Below are 13,764 nucleotides of genomic sequence, written 5' to 3' on the forward strand. Positions count from 1 at the left end.
GTCTACTTTTTGAACTGAGCTATCCCACACTTGGCAGGTTTTGAGAACAGCAGACATGAGGTTACTAAACCCATTCATTTCTCAAACGCACCCACATTTCTAATGGCTACAGAGATCCATCTTTAAAGTCCTCTGAGACCCATTGGAATGAAGGGCACTTTGTGAGGACGCAGTAATTATTATGGGATTTGGAGGTGCATGGAAATGATTCACGGAGGCATTTCCCAGCCAGTACTCTTGGAGCCAGGTGAGCTCTTCCCTGGAATGTGAAGCATGCAGCGCAGCAACTGGGAGGAACAGGTTTGGCAGGACATTTTAAGCTGTGCACTGCAGACTGCCTCTTCAGAGCCACATCCCTGCTCTGCCTACCTCCCAGCTGGATGCTCCTCTCTGCCTCACTGTCTCTGGAGAGCCGGAGAGGATGGACACACTGCGAAGGAGCCTCTCTCGCTGGAAGAGGTACCACATTAAGGTGCACTTGGCTGATGAGGACGTGATGATGCCGCTGACCGTCAAGCCCAGAGACACAGTGATGGACCTACGGGCTTACCTGGTACGGGAGGGCGTCACTTCCTGGAAGAAGACATTTTATTACAACTCCAGGCAGCTTGAAGAGCACGAGACTTTGAAAGAGGCCAATATCCAGAATGGTTCAGTGCTTCTCCTTGTCAGCAACAAAAGGTAGGCACAGAGTTCATCTGCAGTGGGGGCGGTGCAAGGGAAGGAGAATGCTCTGTGCATCTCAGCCCATGGGACTTTTTCCCACTGGAGTTGGCAGAAAGCAGATCAGGAGCTGAAGCCCTGAGATTTCCAGCAGGCAGAATGAGATTTAAGCCTCCTCAGCTCCAGGTAGGCTGAAGTGTGAAGTAAAGGAGGTTGAGGAGGAGGCCGTCTGGTTGATATTTCCTCTCCTGTCCCTGATCAGGTCTCACTTACCTTAAAGTATGGCCAAGCACAGAGGGAGGGAGAAGACGTGCAAAAGGGAGCTTGTGTGACTCAGGGTGTACTCTGGGAGCCTCTCCCTTGTCCTTCTCTCTGACCGTGTTGCCTGGCTCTTGCCACTTCTTTTTAGTGTTTACTTTCTGCAAGTGTTTGTGGTGGCAGTTCCGCAGAGCTGTGAGCTGCCCACCTGCTTACAGCAAAGCCCAGCGAGTGCTGGACACAGATGGTCAGAGGCTGCAGCTTCCCAAAACTCAGCGAGGTCTCAGCATGAAGCAGTGACACCAATGGTTTCCAGGACAGGCAGTGGAAAGGAAACAGTGAATCTTTTCAGTCACAGCAACTCCTACGTGTCAGTGGGAATGCAAATGGAGATACTGGAGCTGAGACCTTCTGGCTGGCTAGGATTCAGCAGGGAGCATTTATGTCCAGTTGTGCCGCCTTCCCAATGCCTGGCTTGTTGCATGGCTCCTTCTGTGAAGCGTTTTAGGGGATATTGTGAAGGAGAGGTGCACAGCAGAGCACAGGTGTACTGTGTCTAATTCAGCTTTTTGAATGCTGACACCTCTGAGTTACTTGTCTATGCTGATCAGTCTACTCTGCAGAAAAGCCTGCACTGAAGACTTCAGTTCTGATTAGATGCCACACAGAATGGTCCCATTTTCCAGTCCAGAGGCAGCTTGAAATCTCACACAAAGAAGATTTAATAAAGCATTTCCTTTCAGAGCTCAGGCAGATACAAGAGATTTCACAATGCTCAGCTGACTGCAAACCCCATGTCACCAACAGCCCCTTTCTCTAACATCTCATTTCAACTCTCTGATTAACCTCGCACAGCTCCTCCTTTTCACCTTGTTTTTAATGGCAGGAGCACATATATTTGTTGTTGTAGGACAGGATTCAGAGGGACTCAGCTGATGGACCACACATGCTCCATAATGTGCTGTGGACCTTTCCACATTCTGCAGAAAAACAGTGTTTAAATGCAGCATTGCAAAACTCACCAGGAGGTCCCAACCCCAATGTGCTGAGTTCAGGGTATCTCTGAAAGTTTGCTCAGTTTTGAACACTTAAAGCCTTTTGCTCAGCAATTGGGCTCAATGTTTGTGAGTATGGGAAAGAAGGAGCAGGATTTATGATGTTGTTGTGGTTGTTGGGTTGTTTTTTTTGTCTTAAATTTCATCAAAACGTTCCCAGCTCTTAAGCTAGAACCTCTGTGTATTCTCTTATTCCTTTTCCCAAGGCTCACTGTGGTGAGCAGAGTCTCTCCCTTAACTCACATCCTTCCCTGTGTTATTGCACATGAAGGATTATTGGGCCATGACAACCTCAGCCACTTCCAAATTATTTAGTGTGGCATGACTGCCAAGTGCCCAGGTGCTGGGGATACCTTTCTCCAACAGAGCAGGGAGTGCCTGAGATACTCCCAGAGCACGACCTCCACTTGCTGCCTTTGGGATGTGCTGTGTGGTTTGGCAGCTGTCTGCACCCTGCTCGGTGCCTGGCCCTGGGCTGAGCTCTGTGACTCAGCACCCTGCCAGATCCTCAGCACACAGTGCTGGTTCTGAGGGCGCTCTCTATCAATTAAGCTGGGCATTAGGAAATACAGGGTGGGAGAAGGCAGGTGCTGCATTGCAGCTGAGATTACAGCACCATTTCAAGCCTTAAGATTATTGGACCAGATCTTTAGGTATTATAAAACCATGTTGGCTGTTTAGCCTCCAGAAGGGAAGGCTCCAGGGAGTCTTTAGTGTAGCCTTTCAGTACTTAAAGGGGGCTTGTGAAAAAGACGGGGGGAGACTTTTTACTAGAGCCTGTAGTGACGGAATGGGGGGGAATGGATTTAAACTAAAAAGGGAGATTTAGATTATATATAAGGAAGAAATTCTTCACCCAGAGAGTGGTGAGGCCCTGGCACAGGCTGCCCAGAACAGCTGGAGGTGCCCATCCCAGGCTAGATGCATCTTTGGGCAGCCTTGTCTACAGGGAGGTGTCACTGCCCATGGCAAGGGGTGGGGACTGGATGGTCTGTAAGATCCTTTCTTACCCAAACTGTTCTGCGATCTCATTCTGTGTCACTCCAGTAGGGTCTGTGGGATGTACTTCTCTATAGTCTGACCAATGGTGGGAAACCATAGGGAATAAGGGCCATTGGAGCAGAGAACCTAGCAGCCCCAAGGATTTAAGAGCTGGTTTTAGCATTTCATCGACTCAGTGAAGTGTGGACCCCCTCTATCAAAGGTCAGCATCTGTTCTTAAGTTCTCCCTGAAAATCTTGGTGTCCCTACTTGCTGTTTGGCACTGAGAGGCCAGCCAAGCAGAGCTGTATTAATCCCAGAAGTGGAGTTGCTCTGATTGCCAAGGTCTGCAGCTCAGTGTCGTGCCTATAAATATTAATGGTCAATCTGTTTGCTGTGTGTTCCCATAAGGGGTTCATGAGACAGTTTACTTAAACTTGAGAAAACATGAAAATGACCCTATTTTTCATCCCCCCACCCTTAATGCCTTTGTAGATAATTGGCATTTAGCAAAGGCCAACTCAGCATTTCTACTTCTTGCTCATGTTTTCTAGGGTTTATAACTTAGCCATAAAAATTCACTTAAGACTTCAGCTTGGCAGGAAAGGAACAGCATAGCAGCTCATACTGGAAATTCATTTGGATCTTAGTGCTTAGAAGTTTGAGCGAGCCATTCTGGAGTTCAGTCAACACAACCTCTCAGCCCAAGAAAACACACGGGCAGGCCAGAACTGGGCAAATCACATCCACTGGGGATGCAATTCCCGCTTGTGCAGAAGCTTGTTAATCACGTTACTGCTGCACTGATTAAGATTGCAATCCTGTTGCAGCAGAAGCCTAGCAAAGAACATGCGGAAAAACAGCTTCCGCCCTAGAGAGCTACATATTACAATAACACGGCTTCCAAGTGGGCAAAACAAGCAATGCAAGACCTGAAATGTGAATGAACAAGCAGAGGTAGAATCCCTCCAGCTCGGTGGCCTTGGGGACAGCCTGTGGTGTTGGAGCCATCAGTGACCAGGTGGGGAGACCGCCTGGGAGCCTCGACGTGCAAAGAGCAGCCATGCAGAACAAATGCTGCAGCATCCACGCGGGCAGGCAGCAGGCCGTCCCAGCTGCCCGAGGCACCAACAGTGCTGGCAATGTGGACCACGCCAGGGCAGAACCAGTTTGTCTCGCTACGGAGGCGGCTCAAGTCCCCAGAGCCAGGCAGCTGCTCGGCCGGCCTGTGGGGATGTGGGAGTTCCTGAAACTGGTGTGGCTCCTCCTGAGCTGTGCAGAGCTGCCATGCTGCAATGTGCTCTGACCTACGAGGGCTCTCCAGGCTGTAAGGCCCCTTGTTGGTAAGCTCATGGCTTGTGTTTGGATGTTAGATGTGAGGGGTATTGCCCCAGAGCAGCAGATTTGCTGTGTAAGCCATGGGGGCTTTTTGCTTTGTGACCTCTTGAGCTATTTCAAACAGAGGATAGCAATGGGTGATCCAAGTGAATCCCAGACATGCTGAGCACCTGTTGCTGCCTGTACCTGAGGATGCATGGCTCCAGCTGGCTCTGGATGTGGGACAGGCACAAGCACACTGACAGCACCTTCACACGTTGCTCCTTTCTTGTATGTAACTGCAGTCAGTCAGACAAGCTGAGGAATCAACCAGTGCTCTCTGTTACACTGCTGGAGTGTTTTGGCCCTCTCCATGTGTTCTGCCTGGATGTGACCACACAGGTTTGGAGGGTAAGAATTTGCTATGAAAAAATGGCCACTCAGTACCGGCTGTCCTCTCAATGCAGAGTCCCAGGCACACTTATTTTACTGGCACAGACTCAGCTGAAGCACATACAAACCCCTCAGTCTTTTGAAAGACAAAGTTCACCGAGGCCAAGCAGCTATTCTCATCATACATGGTTTGCCCGGAGAATGGAGTTCAGTAAGTCATTGGTGAATAGGTTAAATAAAGTAGATGCCAGCACTGACTTTAGCAGAAGTCTATTATCTGGAATCTCTTGGTGTTGAATTTCTGGCCTGGAGCCACCTGAAAACATCCATCTCGGGGCATTAGCTCAGTTACCATAACAACTCATCTAGGAACGGCTCCTGAGAGTTCCCAGAGCACAGCGAGATGCCATGTGCTATGTAAGCCACTCTTAGGTCAAGATAAGCATATCCAGGATTCCCCCTCTTCTGCAATGCAGCCCCGTTGTCCCTGTTGAGCAGCACTGCTTACACGAGCCTTCATTTGCTTGGGACTTGCATTAGCTCTCAGATGCTGCTCAACCAGCTTTCCAAAGGTCCAAAGGAGTTACCTCCTGGCAGAACAGCAGAACCATCCATCTGTGGGGAACCCAGCTAATTCCCATATTGCCATTCAGCTTATAGTCTGTGATTTTTGGCTTCATAAATTATAACTTGGCATGAAAGCGATGACCGAGCCACCTGCATAATGTCCAGTTTAGTTGATACTGAGAAACTGCTGCCTATGTTTGACTCCCACAGTGGCATAAGGATCAATGTTCTGCACAGACAGCAATAGCTCACTCCAGGCTTGCAGCACTCCACTGTCCTGTCACCTCTGCTCAGCCTCCCTGGAATCACAGGCTGCTGCAGATACTGCTGGGTCTCTAAAGGGGAATCAGAAAAATAATGGGGTGTACACAGTCTGACCCCATTCAAAAAGCCAAAATTACAGCCCAGGCATGAATTAAAATCCCTTAGCTGGATTTCAGAGTGATTTTGTGATCCCTGCTCCTTGCACTGACCTTGCAGCACCTGGGGTTGCTCAGCTCTTTCTCCTCCATGTGGAGGGGAGATATTCTACTCCCATACAACTGCAGACCTACTGTCTTAAGTTGAGACTTGGCAGCAGGCTCCAAGGCATCTCACATCAGGATAACGATCCTTTAAATAGCACTGGGAGTCTCTCTTCTCAGGGAGAACTAATTAAGTTCCTCAGCACATGCTTAAACATATGTTGACCTGGTATGGCCTTAGCAGGTCTGCTTCCATCTACTGGATAAATAACACCGGCTTAAAAAACATCCTCCTAGAGATGTGTTACTGAGGCAACAGCCAGGTGGGAGACTGACTTCTCCATCTCTGTGGCTAAAAGTAATATTTATGTGTATTACTCATGGCCAAGCTCTCTGCTGCTGTAAACTCTTGAAATCAGTTAAAAGATTTTTAAGTTCTGAAAGGAGCACTGCAGTTGTCTCTGCTGACCTCCAGCACAGCACAGGCCAGAAAACAGCACTGGTGTTCAGCTCAGTTGCCTATTGATGAACCCACGAAGTTCATTTAATGAAAGCAGAGAGCTGCTTCACCGGTGAACAAAGTCCAGAGGGTCTGAATTCCTCCTCTGTGCAGTTGCATGGGATTTTAGTAGATGAAACCGAGCTAATAGGTGTCCCATGGTGGCACGGGGTGTCTGTCTTGTCTCTAGGCAAAAAATGAATGATTTGAAAGCATATTCAATACCAGGTTCTTTTCTGGTGTAATATGACACAGCCTCCTTTGTAGCTGTGCTGATTCATAGCAGAGGGGGGTTTCACCCGGTTGGGATAAATGCTCCCTCCTCTGTCTCACAGTCCCCTGAAATGTCACTGAATAACCAAGTGCTGCAATGTGAATTGTTTTGGTGTTTTTGCAGGAAACGCAGACAGCAGTTATTATCAGCCGAGGCTGTCCCACAGTGTCCTGTGCTGGGACCCAATGAAAGCTCCATCATAAACTCTGAGCTTCTCCAAGTTCTCATTAAGTGTTTGCAGCACAAACTCAGTTCCTTGTCTGCATAATTGGAAAGAACAATTCAGAGGGATCAGGAGATTCAGCCCTGCACTTACTGGCTCGGCAGGGCAGGTTGGTGCCTGGCAGAGCTGCTGCCTATGGGCCCCAGGTATTTTGGTTGCATTCCAAGCCACGATAATGAGCTCTCTGAAGCAAACGCTGGCCCTGAAGAGTAACCCTAGACATTTTCAAGAGCATTAGCCTCTGTTCTGGAGACGCCCGGGGGTTGTCCTAGATGATTCCTAAGGACCTTCAGAAGAGTAACTTAGGAAGTAATCCTACTTTTGCTAAGCTTACGTATTCCATGTGGGCTCTGTACCCTTGTCAGAAAATGTTTATGGAACCATAACCCAGAAAGGCTGCAAACCACTGTGTAGTGCTAATGCACAGTGGTGAGTGTGCCTACAGAAACTCAAGCTGTTTCACTGTAAACATACTTGAAGTGCTCCTAAGCTGTGGGCTGCTCTATTCCGAGATGAAAAACGGATTTCCAGGAGCTTTGCTTCTGGGGAAAAAAGCTCCCAGGCAGCTGCAGATGGTCACAAGCAGGAGTGAGGGCGACTTCTGCAGAAGGAAAAGCAGGTGTGAAACCCTGGAAGTGGCTTAGATTGATTGGAAAAACAAACCTGTCAGAGGATCAGGTTTATATTCTACCCCTGCCTGGGTCAGTGCCTCCTTGGGCAAATGCCAGTTTTGATTGCATGTCTACAATGCTCCAAGAATTTGTGTCTTCCTCATGCAGATAATGCCAAAGAGCACAGCAAAAGCCATGGGAGACGGGGAGCGTGACAAGGGCTGAAAGGAAGCAGATGGAAGGGAGCCTGGCCATGGAGCGCAGTGTGGCCACGGGCACTGGTAAGTCCTTCTCTGCACACCAGCTCCAGGACTGTTCAAAAGCAGCTCCCTGTTTTAAGCACAGCGCTTATGAATAATTAACCCCCAAATAACTAGAAGTAACATTTCCTCATCAGCGAGCCATGTGGTCAAAGCTGCCCAAGGAGAAGCGTGGGTTGGGCTGACTCAGCTCCTGAGGGCAATGAATCAGAGTGAAATGCCCACGAAAGGGTAAATTCTGCCTGAGTGGTGAAGCAAGAAGGAGCTGAGGTGGGCTTTGCTGAGGGCCTCTGGTAGGAACGGTGGACTTCTGAGCCCTTGAAGGATTCCTCAGTAAGTTGGCTTTTGTTTTCTTATGTGCAAGTCTGAGGTAATCTGTTGTTCCTTTTCTCCCACTCTTTGTCCACGGAACTGTAGGCGGCTTAGGGTAGGGACTGTCTGTGCTTCTGAACAGTTCCTACCTGGTGTGGCCCTGGTTGAAAGATCTGTCCAACAAACAAGTGCATTCAAAACAGTCCTGGTGCTTGACAGCCTTTATATATCCCAAGGACAAAGGGCAGCTTGTCAATATTATGGGGACTGACTTGCCTGAATTTAAGGCCACACTGTTACACCAAAACGACCTTATTTTGACATGCAGCTTATAGAGCAGTGAGCCTCCCTGTGTTGTTCTCCCAACTCTGTGCCACTGCCCCAACTCCTGAACCAGCTGACCTGATTCCAGCCAGTTTGACAGAGAGCAAGAGATCTCACAGATCCAAGATTCCTTCCATTTTTGTGAAGAAGCAGCAGCTGGATAGAAGGCAGATATTTAAGTTAATATCCTATTGCAGGAGAGGTAATTGCATCTCTGCTCCTATCTGGTTTGAGGTGCAGCAGCCAGGTCAGCTGGCATTTAGATAGTGGCTGCTCAATCAGTGCTTCTCTGCAAAGCAAAGCCCTCTGCATGGCAGGAGACTGCTGAGAGAGCTGCAGGCTTTTCTGGGGAGGGGATGAGGCTGCCTTGGGGAAATGGAGCTCTGAGAGAGGGAGTAAAATAAAAATAAAGCAGTTGTAATCCATAAATCAGGTGAATGGGTTTCACCAGTTCCCCTGCTGACAGAAAACGCACATTTAGGTTCAGACTTATTTTCTGGACAGAATGAATGTTTCTTGAAGCACTACAGTGCATTCCCCAGAAAGTTTCAGTGATCAACAACTGCGTACCAAACCCCTAAACCTGCATTTTGTGTTGCTCAACTGAAGAACATGCCTTTCCAGACTTTTCTGGTGATGAGAAAATGTTTGTTTTGAAGAAACACCAAAGAAAATGGAGTTTCTCATTTTCTAGGAGGGCTTTCCCCCCCCTCCCCCTTTTTCCTACAAACAACAAGTATTTCCACACGTACTGCCTTGGACTTTGCATGGAAAGAGATTCTGGGATAGACCAAGAGAGGTGAGCACAGCCACGGCTGAGGAGCTTTCAGCCCAAGCAACAGAGATGGCCAAAGGGAAAGAGGATGTGACTTTCCAAGGTCACCCAGCGTGCTGGGAGCACAGTGCTGGTGCGGCTGGGTCAGCGTTGCTGCCACTTGGCCACGCGGCGCCTCTCTGCGTCTGTCTGTCCTGCAGTAATGAGACTTCTGGAGCACAGCCAGTGCTTTTCTGAGAGCCTGAAAAGTGCCTGGCGCAGCCCAGGTGCAGCCATAAGCAGTAATTTAAATTTAACAATAATATTAAAGTGGAGGCATGCCACTGGAGATGGGACCCATTCAGCAATCCTGAACCAATGTCTGTCTAATGGTAAATTCTACAATTTGTCTCCCAAAGTCTGGGAAGCCGCTATTTACTTCTCTGGTCCTGACAATCTCAGCTGTGTGCTCTGCAGAAGGCAAAGAGACCTGAGTAGAATTCTGCCCAGTCTCTGCTCTAACACCTTGTACCTGCAGCTGGCAGCTTTGGTCAGCGCTGGGAGTCTTTCTGCAGCTCAGGAGAATATCTGGAAAGAATAAATTAACTGTGGTGGTGTGTGGAGCTGCTTGGAATAATGTTTTTTTTTTTTTTTTTTTTCAGAGATAGGCTTTGATTGACACTTCAGATCTGCCTGACAATCTTTTATTCTAAGTGCAGTTGCTGCTTTTCTTCAGAGCAAGAAGAGCAGGTTTGGTTGCTGTCCTTCAAATGATGGATCTTATCACATGGGAAAAAGAAGAAAAAAAGCAAACCACCTGCAAACAGCCACAGGTATAGCATGAAAAGAGGTAAAACTAAGTGGATCTATTTGAGCTGTTTCTGTTTTTTCCCTCCATGGAATAATCCAGTGCGAGATATGAAAGAAAAGAGGCTGTGCTCTGAGGAACAAGAGCTGACTGTTCTTTCTCTTTGACTACTGTTCTTTCCTTGAGGAGATTTGTAATGCTTTGCAGATAGGACTGTGCCACCTCCCAGGGATGGGAGGACCAGGAAGGCAGTGGGACCACCTGTCTCTTACTTACTTGTCCCCCTCTGCTTCTTTCATTGCCCATCCTCCCCACATTGCCTCTTACTCCTCAATTTCAGGCATCCCCAGTGATTGCTGAATGCTGTGATCACACCATTCAGCAGCTCACAGGAGAGGCGAGCTCTTTTTACACGTTTTACAATGTAATTTAGACCTTTGGGGTTTGCCTGAGTCTGGTCAAGTTGCAGATTGGGTTTCCAAAGGGCCAAAGACACACTTCAAATTTTCTGAGCACCACTAAGGTGGTGAAATAGGTCTCATGTGAGATGTCCTGACTGTCTTTGCTCATCTAGGTCCATAAGAAATACAGCCAGGTTCTTTAGACTGCAGAGGACAGGGCTGCTGTTGTATGTGCAAATGCCAGGAAAGATGCTGACAGTAAGAACTGCTCTGAAATTGACGTCTCCCTTTTTCTCTGTGAACCCAGGTGTGGACAAGACTGAGGACTGAAGCTGAAAGGTGTGCAGGCTCCCATCTTCATGCCAGCCTGGGCGTACTGTAACGTGGGGACATCTGCAACTTCATGCGCTGCACCATGGATGGACTTTCTTCTTGTCAGGAGTGTTTGCCTTTGGGATCCTCCTATTGTTGGGGCATCACCGAGAGGATTACTGTCTGCTCTTTGCTGCTGCATTCACCTCCACTTGCAGCTGCAGCCAGGCCTTCCCAACCAGCTGCTTTTCCTGAGCTGCAGGAGCAGAAGACAAGCCCAGGCAGGGCCATCTGTGCAGCTGCTGTGCTCCAGCAGGGCAGTCAGGCTGAGGCACGCTGCAGTTCTGCTTCTCTCCTCTACCCGTGTCGTGGATGCATCAAGCGCTTCTGTTTACAGGGCCATCAGTCTGGCAGCTTTCCTCGACACTAAATTTACTTTTTGAAGTTACATCAGTGTTGTACCCAGAGGGAATGGAGGAACAGATGCAGCCTGTGAAGTCTGGCTTTAATTCACCTGCCTCATTTAATTTACTGCCCTGCCTTCTAATCAATGAGTCTGCACTGGCAGCCCTGGGAATACAGAGGTTTTCTCACATACAGGAGAGCTCAATGTGGTGGGTCTCAGGGTCTCCAGCAGGCCATGTCCCATCTCCTTTGTGGTTTTCTCTGCCCCAGAAACACTGCACACACTGATGTGGCTGCATTGCATTTCCTCCATTGGGCCAGTGGTGGTCCTTCACCAGGACTGCAGCATCGCATCACCTCAGAGCTGTTCACCTCAGTTACTTGGGACTGTCAGGAAACACTGAAGAAAGGGGCTGGGGCTTTTCTGCTTTGCTGAGCAGGCTCCCACTGTCCTGTTTCTTTTTTTTTCCCTTGAGCTCATGTTAATTCCAGGCAGCGCTGCCCAGTTGCTTAATCAGCCAGTGTCAAAACCCTGGGAGAGATGAAGGCTGCCCTTGGTTGGCAGCACTTATTTTGTGACGTGTCTTCTTCACCTCATGTATTATAATCTGTATCAGATTGCTCTTTGCTTGCTAAAATGGACAATTAGGATCCAGTTGTAATGCAAATTGCACAGTGGAATAAAAACCATGGGGAACAAAATCACAAATAAGTATTTATGTCAGCCTTTGTTACTGCGTGATGGGTCCCGCTCAGTTACTGCTCACTGTGAAGCATTAGACAGAAGAGAACCCGGTGTGCCTTTGTGTTTTATAGGCACGAGCTGCTCTGTGTAAGACTGCCTGTAGGCACTCGCGGGCCCCGATAATGTGTATGTGTGCAAACCTAACAGACAGATTGCCGCCTACACGGGAAATTTGATGATTGCCTTGTTTTTTCCACGGCTCTGTTTTCTATACTGCAGGCCAAACCCATGGGGTAATTTCCAGTCTCTCTGCACAGGGCTGAGATGACGTGGTGAGAGAAGTGCAGAGATGCTGAAATTTCAATCTGCCACATAATGTGGTCCTAATGCTGATGTCCTTGTAAGCGTGTTGTTGACATTGGTGCTGTTGCTGTGGTTCTTGTTGTTGTCTTTCCTATGTCTAGTGCAAAGCATTATAAATTAAGAGAAATACTTAAATTTATAAAGGAAACTATAGTTTCTTTGGAATTAAACACACAGGAGTCCTGCAAATGCACACAGAAGAGGTATGACTTCATTTAAAATGCAGAGCCTTATTGATATAAAGTGGTATGCTGCTGGTGTAGCTGCTTTTACTGCACATCAGCTTTGCGTTTCCCCAGGCTCTGGGTAACAAAGAATTAAGGTGCGTGTTTTCATAGCAAGACTCATCTCTGAGAACTTGGAGGGGAACTATCCATGCTTCACACATTGACAGCTGATAGTCAGAAGGCAAATTAAGGGTCAGCTAAGCCGATGTAGTACCTGTAAGATCCAGAGTGATAGTAACGACTTTTCTCATCCCATTGAAACAGTGACTCCTAGAAGAGATCAAGGAATAAGAGTGAGGCCCTGAAGCCAGATGGATGAGCTGGGATCAAAGTCATCCGAGAAGCTATGGCAACACAGCTCGTATATCTACTCAGAAAAGTATTTGCAACTGCCATTAATGACTCCAAATGGCCTTAAATAAGTAGCTTCAGTGGGGAGGAGTAAATCCATCTGACGGCCCATATTTCTGGGAATAACCATCTTATTAGTTATTAGTAATAACCCAATCTATTGCTAGCAGTGTAGCAGTCAGATCAGAGATAGCCTTATCTGCCAGAGAATCATTGTGTTGTTCCTAACGTTTCTAATTGCAGCTGAACATGGGGAGTTGGAAAGGCCTCAGGGGAGGAAGTAAATGGCAACATGGACAACTTGGCTTAAAAATAACGTGTGTGACAAATGAAATATATCTGAGCCAATACGTCATTTGAAGAAGAGCTATACCAGGCAAGACTGAGCTCTTTCTGTTTTTATCTTCTAAGCCAACGCACAGGATTCGTTCGTAGGTGATGGGATGGTGGCAGTGCTGGCTTGAGAGCTCGTCTTCTGAAGGAGTGGGGCTTCTGTACCTCAGGTCTGCGGCACAGCAGCTGTCATGTAATGCTCAGGGCTCCAGTCCAGGATTTAGATGAAAATTCTCCATGGAAATTGATGACAAAGCACCTGATCACTCCATCACAGCAGGGGTGTTCTCACATGGCAACGCCCTGGGAAATTCTCACTTAGAATAGATCAGATTCTGCTCTCATTTATGCAATTATAAATCCAGTGTAGTTCCATTTGAAACAACTGTTTTCATCCAATGCAAATGAGATCAAAATCTGGCGCAGGCTGTTTTTGTGCACAATGGAAACTGACTGAATTATGGAAAACAGGAAACAAATCTAATGTAAATCTAAATGGAAATATCATGCTCTCTCTTACATCAGAATAAATTGGAAGCAAGTCTGTTGATTCTAGTGGAATTCATCTGGATTTACACCAGACTGTGGCTCAGCATTTGTCAGTTGGTTGCACACCGACATCAAAACACAAACCATGTTACCTCATCTGAATAGCTTTGAACAATTTCTTCCTTTTCCTTTACATTTAAGCAATTGCCTCTGCATCCTGTTAGCTGATTAGCCTTTTCAAACAAATAAACCTCTGCAAACAAACATCAACAAATAAGCCCTGCTCTTGCTAGCACTTTCAGAATATAAATGATGAGTCTCAAGTATCACGCTTGGTTTTGGAGTCACTTAAGCTTGCTCCTGTTCCTCCATGTTCACAAAACAGAGCAGTAAATTGAGCTTGGGTAAAAGCAGACCATTGCTATTGCAATTTCC

General features: G+C 47.5%; 1 protein-coding gene across 3 annotated transcripts; it reads left to right on the forward strand.

Moving 5' to 3' along the window:
* Positions 1 to 283: 283 nt before the first annotated feature.
* TINCR (TINCR ubiquitin domain containing) lies at positions 284 to 9,756 on the forward strand. 3 transcript variants are annotated; one of them, XM_085517917.1, is made up of 3 exons: positions 284 to 681; positions 7,474 to 7,586; positions 9,618 to 9,756. In XM_085517917.1, exons 1-2 carry the CDS (start codon positions 422 to 424, stop codon positions 7,475 to 7,477), a joined length of 264 nt encoding a protein of 87 aa, XP_085374043.1. In that variant the 5' UTR covers positions 284 to 421; the 3' UTR covers positions 7,478 to 7,586; positions 9,618 to 9,756. The 3 variants fall into 3 exon arrangements, 1 of the variants encoding a protein (XP_085374043.1); XR_014935100.1 differs by lacking the exons at positions 284 to 681; positions 9,618 to 9,756 and adding an exon at positions 7,703 to 7,824 and having other exon boundaries at positions 7,477 to 7,586; XR_014935099.1 differs by lacking the exons at positions 284 to 681; positions 7,474 to 7,586 and adding an exon at positions 7,758 to 7,898.
* Positions 9,757 to 13,764: the final 4,008 nt, after the last annotated feature.

Source organism: Coturnix japonica, chromosome 16, assembly GCF_054131305.1.
Source record: "Coturnix japonica strain WE chromosome 16, WE-NBRP24, whole genome shotgun sequence".
Classification (NCBI taxonomy): Eukaryota; Metazoa; Chordata; class Aves; order Galliformes; family Phasianidae; genus Coturnix; species Coturnix japonica.